General features: G+C 53.6%; 2 protein-coding genes across 2 annotated transcripts in view; one reads left to right on the top strand and one right to left on the bottom strand.

Annotated features, from left to right (window-relative positions):
• Positions 1-4,452, top strand: part of LOC119097150 (transmembrane protease serine 9-like) — a 6,605-nt gene extending 2,153 nt beyond the window's left edge. Inside the window, exon 2 of the mRNA XM_037220210.1 lies at positions 4,299-4,452. Within this exon, the coding sequence (XP_037076105.1) occupies positions 4,299-4,452 (154 nt within the window). The remainder of the gene's footprint in view (positions 1-4,298) is intronic.
• A 2,716-nt stretch (positions 4,453-7,168) lies between these two features.
• Positions 7,169-9,988, bottom strand: LOC119097148 (hepatocyte growth factor activator-like). Its single transcript, XM_037220209.1, has 2 exons — positions 8,676-9,988; positions 7,169-7,262 (listed from the first exon to the last, which is right to left on the bottom strand). Exons 1-2 carry the CDS (start codon positions 9,986-9,988, stop codon positions 7,169-7,171), a joined length of 1,407 nt encoding a protein of 468 aa, XP_037076104.1.
• Between the last annotated feature and the right edge of the window lie 2,339 nt (positions 9,989-12,327).

The following is a 12,327-nucleotide window of genomic DNA, read 5'->3' as shown; positions in this document are numbered from 1 at the left end:
AATAATCCAAGATTCAGTAATAGCTACCAGATATATTCCTTATTCAAGCATTTGAGCATGGAGCTCACCGAACTTGTTTCTGATCTTCTTGTAATTGCATAAAAGCACCTCAGTTTTCCTACATTTGTTTCGGCTGATTGTTTAGCAATTTTGAATGTTCATTATCCATGTGCTCTATGTTCACCCTCCCATCCCCAGAAGCTCGTTTGCCCGAAGAAACTGTTCGAACATCCTACTCAGGACGTACACACCCTTCTCAGAGAAGTAAAGTCCATCCCTCTGATACATGTCTATGCAACTGAAAAACCTGCTTCACTCGTCTACAAACGTGAAACCTAATTTTTTGAGACGTTTTCCTACTCAAAAAGCCCGTCGAAAGGGCCCTAATCCAAACAACCAAACCGACGTGCTGGAATCGTGAATAGCTTGCACAATATTGGTTGCGAGCCAGCTGACGGCCGTTACATATGGAAAGCGTGCTCACGAATGCTAGATATGAAAATTGCAACAATTACATCCTTCTTGATTTTGAACGCTGCATGGCCGATGAAATGGCAGGATTTTAATGACGGTATTACGGTTTCCTGGGTGCCTTGGTAAATTTGAAATTGCCTACACGAAAAATTCTGCATATCTTCGCAGGTGTACATCAGAGGCTAGAGGGTTTAGGTCTAAAGAAGGGCAGGGCTGCAAATTGCGCCGAATGATCTTCAAAATAGATATTTCAATTCAAAGTCACATACAAATGTAGTATACTTCCGGTAATAAAATGCTGGTTGAGGTCATACTCACAGCCATAGCCATACATCTTGCAATTCTATTCTTAAACCCGCATGCCTGCAACGTGCAAATTGATAGGTAAGACAATACGAATAGCCTTATTCCTCGCAGAAGACATAACCATAAACGTGGAAAGATAGGTGTATTGATATTCCGGCACCATGTCTTTATCAAAACGAATCAGCACTGATACTCGTTTTGATAAAGGTATGTAGCCGAAATACCAATCCAGTTATCTCTCCACTCTCCACGTTATTTTCAAGGAATAAGGCTATTAGTATTGTCTTGCATCTATATGCATGCGTGCATCTATATGTGTGCATTTTTACTCATATTGTCCCTCGCAAATTCACATAGCAGCTTCAGCCGTAACGTACAGATCACGTTATTCTCTTTATTTCGGGGAAATTTGGTGATGCGCCGTGCCCTTTCGAAATCAAGCGGGCTGGTGCTGGGGCCACAGAGGGCAGAGCGGCGTACCGACAGGCGCTGTCGCATACTGCCCCTCCTGCCCTCTTTGCCGCGACTGGGTTGTGTCGCCGTGCTGTGTCGCTGTGTCGTTGTGCTGTCTCGCTGTGTCTCCGTGCCGTGTCGCCGTGGTGTGTTGCTGTGTGGCCGTGCTGTGCCACTATGCCGCCGTGCTGTATCGCTGTATCGCAGTGCCGCATCGCTGTATCGCCGTGCTGTATAAGTTAAGCGGTGGTATGACGTCTGACCTGGCAGCACACGCGGCGCTGCTGGTGAGACTGCCGATCGTTTCGGCGTTCACGTGTGATGCCGGGAAGCGACAGAATGCAGTGATGCCGGGAAGCAGTGTGCAGCGCAGTGTGCAGATTCACGTATGATGCCGAGAAGCGACAGACCAATTATCTGTGTGCAGAATGTTCAAAATGCCCCATAGTAAGTCTTCGTACCCCGAGCGTACATCAATAATTCATGAGGCAGCGTTCAACCGGTAGGGACAAACTGCGCAGTTTAGTCAGCGCTGGGCTGCCTCGCTGGTGCATTGGTAAACCTTGAAGTAAAACAGCGCATGCTGCCAATGTCAACGTTTGTCGTCATCTATATGCACGACTGGTACTGTTCATGTATATACGAAAACTTTGGGATTGGGCTTTCGTGATTCCTAAATGATATGCCCGTAATAAGACGCGTAACTTCCCGTTGATAAATGTTATTTAATAATAGGTATGCATGTTCTAGCCCTAACGAATATCTTCCCTGACAGGGAGGCTCTCTATGTGGGGGCGGAAGGGCTGCCCGGCTGTCGTTGTTGTTGGCTTGTGTCACAGGCTGTCGCTATGCGCTCTTGCTAGGACGCCTACCTGGTTGCTCTATGGGAACAGCTTACATGCTGCGCATGCCACCTCACCAATGCAAAACTTGTGTGAGGAGCCCGTTGGTCAGCCTACGAGCCGGGTGATGTTCGTCGGCGCACGTCTCGGCACGTATGACCTCCGGCACCCTCGACATCTAGCACACACATATGTAGTGGACTATTATGTAGTAAATTATTGGTAGTGGATTCTCGGACCGGCATTCAGCCGGCCCAGCCAGTGCTTAACCGGCGCGGCCGGCTATGTCCGTGCCTTCGGGCTACCGGCCACGTGACCTGGCCAAGGTCGCATGTACGGGCGAGGGCGGCCGCAGGCTTGGGGCAGGGACGGCCGGGTGCAGCCGGGGATTTAAGCGTGTTCGGGACCTGACAGCGAATGTATTGACCTAAGTGAGGTAGGGTCTCCACCTACGCACAGACATGTGAGCTGCATAGCTGGGGTGAAATGGGTGACTGGTGCATCGGTGGAACGGTAAAACCAGCCAGGCGGCATCAACGGCGAGGGCGGCCGCAGGCTTGGGGCAGGGACGGCCGGGTGCAGCCGGGGATTTAAGCGTGTTCGGGACCTAACAGCGAATGCATTGACCCAAGTGAGGTAGGGTCTCCACCTACGCACAGACATGTGAGCTGCATAGCTGGGGTGAAATGGGTGACTGGTGCATCGGTGGAACGGTAAAACCAGCCAGGCGGCATCAACGGCTGTCTCGCCATGTACGGTTGTGCGCCCTTAACCATGGTATCCTACTTATTACCTACGGCTATTTAGCCGGGGGTGGGGTAAAGGGGCTGCTAGATATTAGCTTGGTAGCCTGATATCCTTAAAGTGAGCATGTCACCTTTTTGCACTTTTCACTTGGTGTTGGAGCAGACGCGTCCGATTTGATCGATAATACCTGTGTTTTTTTTTTTAAAAATCGCTCTCAATAGCTCCAGAATTTCAATTTGAAGTAGCTGCTCCTGCGGGAGAAATCTCGCTGGAAACCCCGCTCACCACTACGAAAGTGATGCATTTAATTTGCTTTGCTTTTCCACCATGTGTGTTCTGTGATGTTTGCAACACGCTAGTTTGTCTTAATGTTTGTGTAATAAATGCTATGAAAGCTGGACACACTGTTTTAGAGAAAAAATATGCAAACATGCGGCTACAATCCCCGAAGTTAACGACACCCTATGCTAGGCTTTTTCCTCCTTTTTCCCTTCGTAGTTTTTATGGCGTTTAGCACGGTAACTCTTTTCGAGACGCACTTAAGCTTTTAGAAACGGAGTGTCTTATCGCCCACAGCCGCGCACTGCTTCAAGCTTCAAGTAATGGGCTTCTCGTTAAGTTAAAACAGCTGGAAAATGGTACCTCTAACCTATAACAGCTAACAGCCGCCAGCAGATTCTGCCGTCGTCACGACGACGGCGGTTGCCGTGACGCCGACGGACGCGACAACCGCAGTTGTCGCGGACTCGGGGTACAATCTGGGGCTGCCAAGAAAGAAAGAAAGGAAGAAATGTAGTGTTTGTACATGGCGTTGGCAGCGTAATTGGGACTCGAAAATAATTGAACTAAATCTCCTTACTGCTATTATTAGGCGTGAATGGTCCTGAGGTATCAACGGAGTGTATTTTTAAAACATGCCCCAAAGATGGGACACTCTAACTAACCCACGCAGACTTCATGCATTCGACGCTACGCCGTATTCGCTCCAAGCAAACCCTTTCGCTAGCGCCCACATCACACCATTCATCTCGGACGCGCACACGGGCTGCCCCCCCCCCCCCCCTTCCCTCCCTTCCCCTTCAGCACGTCCTCCATCCCGTTCCAACGCCTTCACCTTATAATCGGCACGTGTGTGCAATTCCTCACCGGGATCAAATACATTGTCATTCCATCTACTTCAGACATCTATTTAGGCCACGTTTATGCCCTATTTACGGCAACTCGGACCAACTTGATATCAGCCTAGCACCGACCGCTGCGAAGCCCGGCGTCGCACTCCCCCAGCGGTCACTGCTCTGCTCTGCTGTGGCATTCTCCTTCCGCCCCTCGGGTGCTTCCTATGGTGGGCGTTTATTGGGCGTTCCTATAAGGTATTTTATTTGATGTTTTTGTTTTCTCGCAATATGTTACAATTGAGTTGGCCCGCCCTCGTTTGTGATTTATCCAAACGCCTGACTGGAATGCGCCCTTCGCCAGTCCGTCACTGGGCAGTCCTGGCCTACTCCCGTGTTCGGCTCCCGACGTGTCCTGGGGCGAGGACTCGAGCAGCATGTCACTCGCGGTGGTACAGGACCTCTTCCTGCCTCGCCTCGAGCGGGTCCTGGAGATCCCCTCTCGCACAGTTCCCTGACCGCAGCTGAGGTCACGTCAGCGCCGTCAAGGCAAGTTTCTGGAGGGGGGGGGGGGGGGGGCGGGAAGCGAAAGAATGCCGTCTCTCGCTTTTCCGTCACGCGTTCAATAATCCCGAGCAGCCGGCCGACAGCTGGTGTTTCTTCTGGACGTGGCGGCCCCCTCGGAACAAGCGCCGCCGTCATGGCAGATCTGGGAAGGGGCCGGCATTTTGCTGCACCTGACCGGTCGTCGTGCACCGCTGGGCCTCACCACAGACTCGGTTAACAGCAGGCGTCCTTCTGCTCCGGCGGGTCGATCGGCTGCAGCGTCCGGTCGATTTGCGTCCACTTCCCAGACTCCGGTCGGCCTGACGGCCTTGTTTGGTTCGGACGGGGCTCCTGCCTCTCCAGACTTGTTTGCTGTCCATGCTCCGCAGAAAGGTCCAACCGATGCTGACTGGGTGGCGAGGGAAGTGCTGGCATCGAAATGTGCACGTACACGTACCGCTATTATACACATGTATACACGTACCGCTATTGAGATGATCAGCGGCAAGATGCAGTCTGCCTGCGCAGGTACCCCGTTGATTTGGAGCCCTCCTACCTACGGACCCAGAGACCCATGCAACCCATGACCCAGAGATCTGATACAATTTGGTGGACAGAGCGATTTTTACACAGACCATTCTTATTTAAGCCCATCATCACACTACACACAAGCGCTTGAATTTACTTCCAAATGTCAAAGGTGCGTGTGTGGTGCACGAAGTCACGAAGTCACGAAGTCACGAAGTCACGAAGTCACCTTTCAAGTCACTGGTGACGCTGTGACTGTGAGTCCCGATTTTCACCCCAAGCCAACGCCGGCCGCATCGTTCTGGTGTGCATTCTTGGTGCCGAGAGAGGGAATCCAACAGCGGCCCATGTCTTCGAAACCACCGATGCCGACTGCCAGGCTGCAGGCGCCCGCAGACAATAATACGATTAGCATAGCATGGGCATTACGAAGAACGTATCCTGGACGGGCCTCTCCCGCTCGCCTGCACGGGGTTTGCGGTGTTTGCAGCCGCCGCAAGAGTTCATGACGTTCAGGCGACTTATGTTGGAGGAAGGGGGACCGGAGTGGGGGCGGGGATGGCGTGGAGTCCAGAGTGCGGCGTGCAGCCGGGACAGAACAGCTCTATGTGTCGTCCCGAGGTGTCCCGTGCTGCTGCTTGTTTCAATCGTCGAGTCTGTCGATGTCGGGTCCCGACGTCTTCTGACCAGCAGTGTAAACTGGGCGATCCCCTATCTGTTACGACACTTTGGTACGCTCAGCTGTTAAAACTTGGACATTGCCAAGGACCCAAAATGCAAATTGCTGCCTAATCTAGACTGGGGCAAAATCGCACACATCGGGGCAGTGGATGCTGCTGAGATATCTTATAGCATGTATGTGCCTATTGACAAGAAGTACGACAAAAAATTGGCCAGCGAGGTTACTGTAGCCTTCTTATTTTGGCATCGATACCACGCGGCACACACATAATGACAATACACTTGCTAATGGATTTTTTATGTTTGCTAAAAGTCCTTTATCAAATGTACTGGCAGTCACTGATGTTTGGTCAATAAATGTCAATAATGCCAATGTCAATATCAACTGGAAGTTGATATTTACAAAATATAAAAAACCATTTGTCATCAACAAGCTTATGTCATTGCGTTCTTGAAACCGAGAGAAGTTTATTCAAAGCTTTACTGAAAAATGGTTAAGTAACGTGTAAAATTGTTTTGAAATGGTTAAGTAAGGTTAAAGTAAGTGGACCAAGAGAGAACAACTATCACTTGCCCATAGCGCCGCGGGGTTCCAGCGCCATAGTGGTGTCCCTCAGCAATGCTTTGGCAGGGGTGCAATGCCCTTCCTCCTGACATCAGTTTCAAACTCGTGTCAAAACGCTGCTCGCGCGAATTGTTAAGACGGTAATTCTTGATTCTGGTGACCCGTCCGGTCAGTGGTCACCAACCTTTACCTACTTGTCCTTCCAATCATCAGCATGTCTGTTGAGGTCATGTAAGTGGGATGTCTTCTGACTCACATTTGAGGGCCCCGTCCCTGCGGGTCGGGGTCCTTAATGTGACCTAAGCACAGGCCCACGTGCCCTCCAATCGGGCATTTCATCGGCGGTTCCGAAGGGCGCTTCGGGCCCTCGAGATGCTCCACCTAAAAGACTATCTAGGCCGAGCCCGAGTTCCCAGCTTGTTGTGTAGTGCGGTCCCGCTGACAGGCACAGCCCCCCCCCCCTCCCCCCCCCCCCCCCATTGACTCAGGCGCCGGGCTAATGTAATTCGCGGATTCCGGTCTGGTCCCCGCTGGGAAATGAGCCCTCAGTCCCAGACCCGACTCCGGAGTAATCTGGTGGAAAATCCGACGCCTGCCACGGTTGTTAAGGTTCATCCAAGACCGGGATACTCGGTCCAAGGGGCGCAGTTTCCCAAAATGGGGTTTCAGGGGGCTGAGCGGAAAAATACCCTAAATACACTTAAAACGGGTGCATCCCTGGCTTTAGCCCACTTTCCTCTCAACATAATTGAGCTAGAGTCCCCAAACTGAATAGGAAACTACAACCCTGCTCTAATCGTTTCCTCACCGTGATTCGGCGGAAGATTACGCCGTTGGGCATCATTGTCATTTGTTTGGCGTTGGTCGTCAAAACCAGGTCTCTGCTATATTCATGAGGTCGACGTGACATTACTTCAGACGTTGTTGGTCGTGTACGCCCCCGGAAGCACAGAGTGCAAGTGGTGCGCGCGAGCGTTAAAGGCTGCCACGGAAACCTCCGGCTGGTGGCTACAAACCGGAGTGCAGGTTACGGGGCAGCGCTCACGTTAGGCATGTTCGATTCGGCGAGCATTATTTTTATGTCCATTTTCGGAAGGTTACCGCTGTCAGTTTAGTCGGCTGGGGTCAGTCGTCAGGTTCTCGTAGCTGTTCCATCGAATATCCACGTCGACATAAAGGCCGGCACATCTCAAAGGTACTTATGAACGTACCGACTAATAACTTGGTCACGTATTTGGGTGCTACTATTCATCCGATTTCTTTCCAATTTCCGATAAGACGCTGCGGTAAAGACGTAAGACGTGAAAAAACTACCAGAGGGAAAAATGCCACTCAGCTTCTGACAAAGCAGCATATTATCTTTAATGGTTACCGAATTATTCCCCAAAACCTCAGAGAGGCCTTGTTAGGCCACTTCATCGTTGATAGAGGGTGACATTTGACCGCCCCGAACTGGAGTTGACCCACAACGTGTTGTACGGGTCAGAATCGGAGTTTTAATCCACCAGAACAACGTGACGTGAGTTGAGGTTGAAATCGAGTCCGGGAAAGCAGAGGCAAACACAGGCCTGCTCCTAGACACGAAACTCAGAACGATCGGACGCAAACGGTGTATTGAAAGCATTTAGGTTTCAAACCGCCGCAACATCGCCCAATTTGTATGGCGTGCTGCATAAAAAACACCATGAAAACACAAAAATGCAAGGGTGGTTTTGGTTGCGTTATATGATGATTCTTGAAGCAAGAGATATAGCCTGTTAGGGCGCAGAGATAACCGACTGGATCCAGCCCACAGATGGTCCCAGTGCGATGTTGATGTCTGGAAACTCTTTGCTACCGCAGCCCACTCCACCAATAGCCAGCCCCACTGCGTACCACCTCTCAGAGCTCCCTTCCCTAACCACGTCCATAAACACCGAGCCCTGGTCACCACCATTGATTGCACACATGAACTCCTCTGATGCGCTGATAAACTTGGTGCAAAATGACCCTTTTCCAAAAAACTGCGCTGCTCCGCTGACCCTAGTATAGTTACTCACACATTCATTGATATCAACCACCCGCAGTCTCGACCATTTCAGCGACAAAAGCGCAGAATTGTCACCACGATTGGGCGAGCCCCAGCCAGCAAAGAGGAGGTCCTTGCCCGCTGCCGCATTCGACGTCAGGGATGCCTCTGGGAGGCATAGAGGGTTCACCGTGCTAGAAAATGAAATTTTGGACGCCGCCTTCATCAGCGCGATGTTCTGTACGATTTTTTTCGGTGGCGCATATTGGGGATGCTTTACAACTTTGACAATTTCTAATTCGAACGGCGGCGCGGTAGGGTTGTCGTCAGAGGTATCCTGCAGATGAAGGTCACCGAAGCGGAGTCTCAGCTTGTGGACGTTGCGAGCGCAGGTCGCCCCCGTCAACACCCACCGATCGGAGATCACGACGCCCCCGCAGAGCGCCGCCTTTCTTCCGTCCTTTTTCGTTCTGATGATGGCTACCATCCAGGGGAAGTTGGCGGCGTTCCTGGCGAGCGCTGCGCCCAGATAAGCCGGCGGCGAGAAGCTGGTCCGTCCGCAGCCGACGTTCCGCGGGGCCTGTCCGGGGCAGCAGAGCAGCGGCGTAGCGGCCGCGTCCAGCCCGCAGACGGGTCGCCCCTGCAGGCCCGACCGCAACCCGCCGCCTGCCGGCAGCAAGTCGGGGCAGTCTCGCAGCGGGATGCAGAAGCCAGCCTCGCCGCGGGGTGTGAAGCACGCCCGACCCAGGTCGCCCTGGGGCCGGTTGACGGTGTTTACGGCGGCAGCGTTCGGGACCGCCTCATCTTCTTGGTCCAGCTGGAGCCGGCGTAGCACCCAGCCGATGTAGCCCGACAGCTTCGTGTAGAGGCCGGGTCGTTGGCCACAGCCCTGCGGGTCGCCAGACGACACGACGCCGTATGCCACGAAGCGGCCGCTATCCTCGTCGCTGCAGACCAGCGGGCCACCCGAGTCGCCCTCGCAGGCGTCGGCACCGCCACCCGTCAGACCCGAGCAGAACATGGCGCCGGGCAGGAACCGGTCCTGGTAGACCTCGGGCGCACCGCAGAAAATGTCCGACACCAGCGGCACCGAGACACCGCGCAACACCTCCGAGATATCTGCGTGCTCCGCAATGCGGCCCCAGCCGGACACCTCGCACGGCAGGAACGTCTCGTATTTAGAGTCGACCGTCGGCAGACAGGCCGGCTGTACGTAGCGGCTGAACTCGATGCCGGGCCCGATGCGGCCCCGCAACCGCAGCAGCGCCATATCGTGGCGCAGGCCAGGCCCCGTGCCGAACTGGCTGTGTATGTGGAGGTTGGCAACAGCGAACTCCTGTTCGAACGGGTCGGGGCCATCGAATCGAAGGTCCCCGACGCGCACCAGCAGCCGCCGGGGGGCGACCTCACTCACACAGTGGGCGGCCGTCACCACGTGCGTCTGCGTGATGACGATGCCGCCGCACTGGTGCTTGTAGCCCCTCACTTTGGAGTCGTACACGACCAGCCGTGCCTGCCACGGGTACTGGCCGTAGTAGGCGGTGGTGTTGCCCGGCCCGACTATGAACGGACGGGTGGCTTCGCTCGGCTTCACCTGGCGGCGGCCACAGTCCGTCGGCAACAGGTCCGGCCAGTCGCTGTTGGCTGTATGTATCGCTTCCACCCGCCACGACACCGGAGCCAGCAGGAGCACCGCCCCGAGCAGCGCGCGCACGCGAATTGCCATTGCCTGGCAGAGACTGACACCTACTGGCACACCGCTTCCCGGCCGCCCCTGCGGCCGCCAGCGAAGTGCACCGGTGTTGCCGTGGCACATTTTGAGCGTACCTGGAAATGACACAAATCGTACCAGATTTGTTCGGGACGGTGTGGGATGGTCGGCAAGATATTCCAGACGTCATAGCACGTTAAAACAGCCAAATTGACATCTTTGTAAGCGGGGGGGGGGGGGCAGAGGGGTGGGGCACTGGGTAACGTGTCCCCCCACCGAGAAGTAAGAGCGTTCTTAGAGAGACGCCGAAGGCCGCTCTAGGCCCTCCCCAAAAGCCGCTCTAGGGCGCCCTTCTATGGCGTACCCCTAAAGGGGCACCTGGCACGGACCGGAACGGGGCAGGGTGATAATGGTCATGAAGATTTAAAGGTGCTCCAAACCTCGGGGGATGTGAAAAAGGAAAAGGGCGCCCCCGATAGCTGAAGGGGCACCCATGTGATCTGAAAATATGTCCCAAAGTCTAGAAAGATACCCTGAAGAATAAAAGGACATCAAAAGCTTCCGGGCTGGAAGAGCGCCCTCTGAGGACTCAGTCGGGCGCCCCCGTAGTACACGTCCGGAGGGCGAGAGGAAAGCTCTTAACGATAAAGGGTGCGCCGATGACACCAGAGCTGTCTCCGATGGCTCAAAGGGCGCCCCTGAAATTTGAAGATGTGTCCCGAAGGCAATAAAAACGCCCTAAAGAACAAAAGGGTGTCTCAAACCCTGGAGAAGAGCCTGAAAGCTCAAAGGTCGTCACTGACGTTCGAAATATGTCCCAGGGTCAGGTCTAAGGCGCTCTAAAAAAATGCAAAATAGCATCCCAAAATACCCTGAGGTGCCCCCGAGGGCTAAAAGAGGTCCTCATGTTTAAAATTGTCCCGAATTATAGAAGAATGCCTAAAGAATAAAAGGGCGCCCCCAATCATGGAGGGGTTCCCACTAGGACTCAAAAGGTGTTCCTGCGGTCCAAGGACATGCTTCGAGTCTAGAGGGATGCGCTTAAGAGTCTGGGCGCCTCGCAACCTGGACGGGCGCCCCGATGGCCAATAGGTCGCAACTGAGTATGACAACATGTCCCGAGGGTAAAAAGAACGCCTTTTAGAACGGGAGGGCGTCCAAGTCCCAGGAGGGTCACCCTTAGGGCTCAAACAGTGTCCCTGAGGTCTGAAATGTGTTGTGATATCTGGAAGGGCGCCTTAAAGAACAAAATAAGTCCAAACAAAGGGACACAGAAGCACACAGAGCCGCTCCCGAGGGCGCAAAGGGTGCTCCTGGAGTATAACAATATTTCAAAGTTGAAATGGACGGACAGAATCCGAGTGACTTTCTTTGATATTTGAAAATAGTCCATTCAGCTAAAAGGACACCTTAAAAATAAAATGGTACCCCGAATTCTAGAGAGGCGCCCCGGGTGCTAAAAAGGTGTTCCTGAGGTCTGAAAACGTCTCAAGGGCGATAAAGAAGCTCTAAAGAACAAATGGGCACCCCAAGAACCTCATGGGGGTCTTGGATGACATTGGTGCTTTGAATAGCCGCCCACAGTGATTGAAGAATGCACACGCGCTACCTGTGGGACCTTCAAGTTTGAAGTTATGAAAGCCACAAGACACACTAGCTTGGAGACAAGACATTACAGCTTCATGGGCGCCCGTGCGGAATAAGGGAACCTGAAGCGCCTAGCATGGCCAAGGAGGTCGAATACATGGGAGGATGACACTGACGTACGTGCGCTGCCTGCACTTCAGCATCGTCGCGAACCACGCTCATACGACGATCCGCTCGCGCGTGTCACGCTCATCTCCGCATCCCCGCAGTGCGATGGCAGAGATTCCTTCCCACGCCGCAGTATCACGCGCCTTGAGGCTAAGAGTGGCACCTCAGGCGCAGCACGTGGACGGAACGTGCCCGGCTTCTTGCCGACCCAGGTGACACGGGCCTACCTCTTCGTGCGACCTTTGCACGTTTCAATACAAAAACAAACATAAGTGACAGCACCTTCTGGAATTTCATATGCCACCCCTACCATGCGCAGATATTGGCGCCCCAGAGACTGGCGGCGTTTCTAAAGGATGATGGCACCCGCTGGCACGGATAGGCGTTACATATCAATGACTGAAAAATTGACACCATGCGCAGACTGGTACCGTGGCAGTTCAATTCAGCTCGTACCATGAAAGACGATCGTGGAGGAGGAGTGGGGGGGGGGGGGGGGGAGGGCTGGGTTGACCGCGCGGCAACGCAAGGCGAGCGGTCCCGCTGGCTGTGTTCAGTCTTATCGCGTAATGGGCTGACGACAAAAGCGCCTCGGGTGG

The sequence above is a fragment of the Pollicipes pollicipes genome, unplaced genomic scaffold, assembly GCF_011947565.3.
Source record: "Pollicipes pollicipes isolate AB1234 unplaced genomic scaffold, Ppol_2.1 Scaffold_4295;HRSCAF=5057_pilon_pilon_pilon, whole genome shotgun sequence".
NCBI lineage: Eukaryota > Metazoa > Arthropoda > Thecostraca > Pollicipedomorpha > Pollicipedidae > Pollicipes > Pollicipes pollicipes.
The sequence above is the reverse complement of the archived record's forward strand: the minus strand, read 5'-3'. Positions and strand labels throughout refer to the sequence as shown.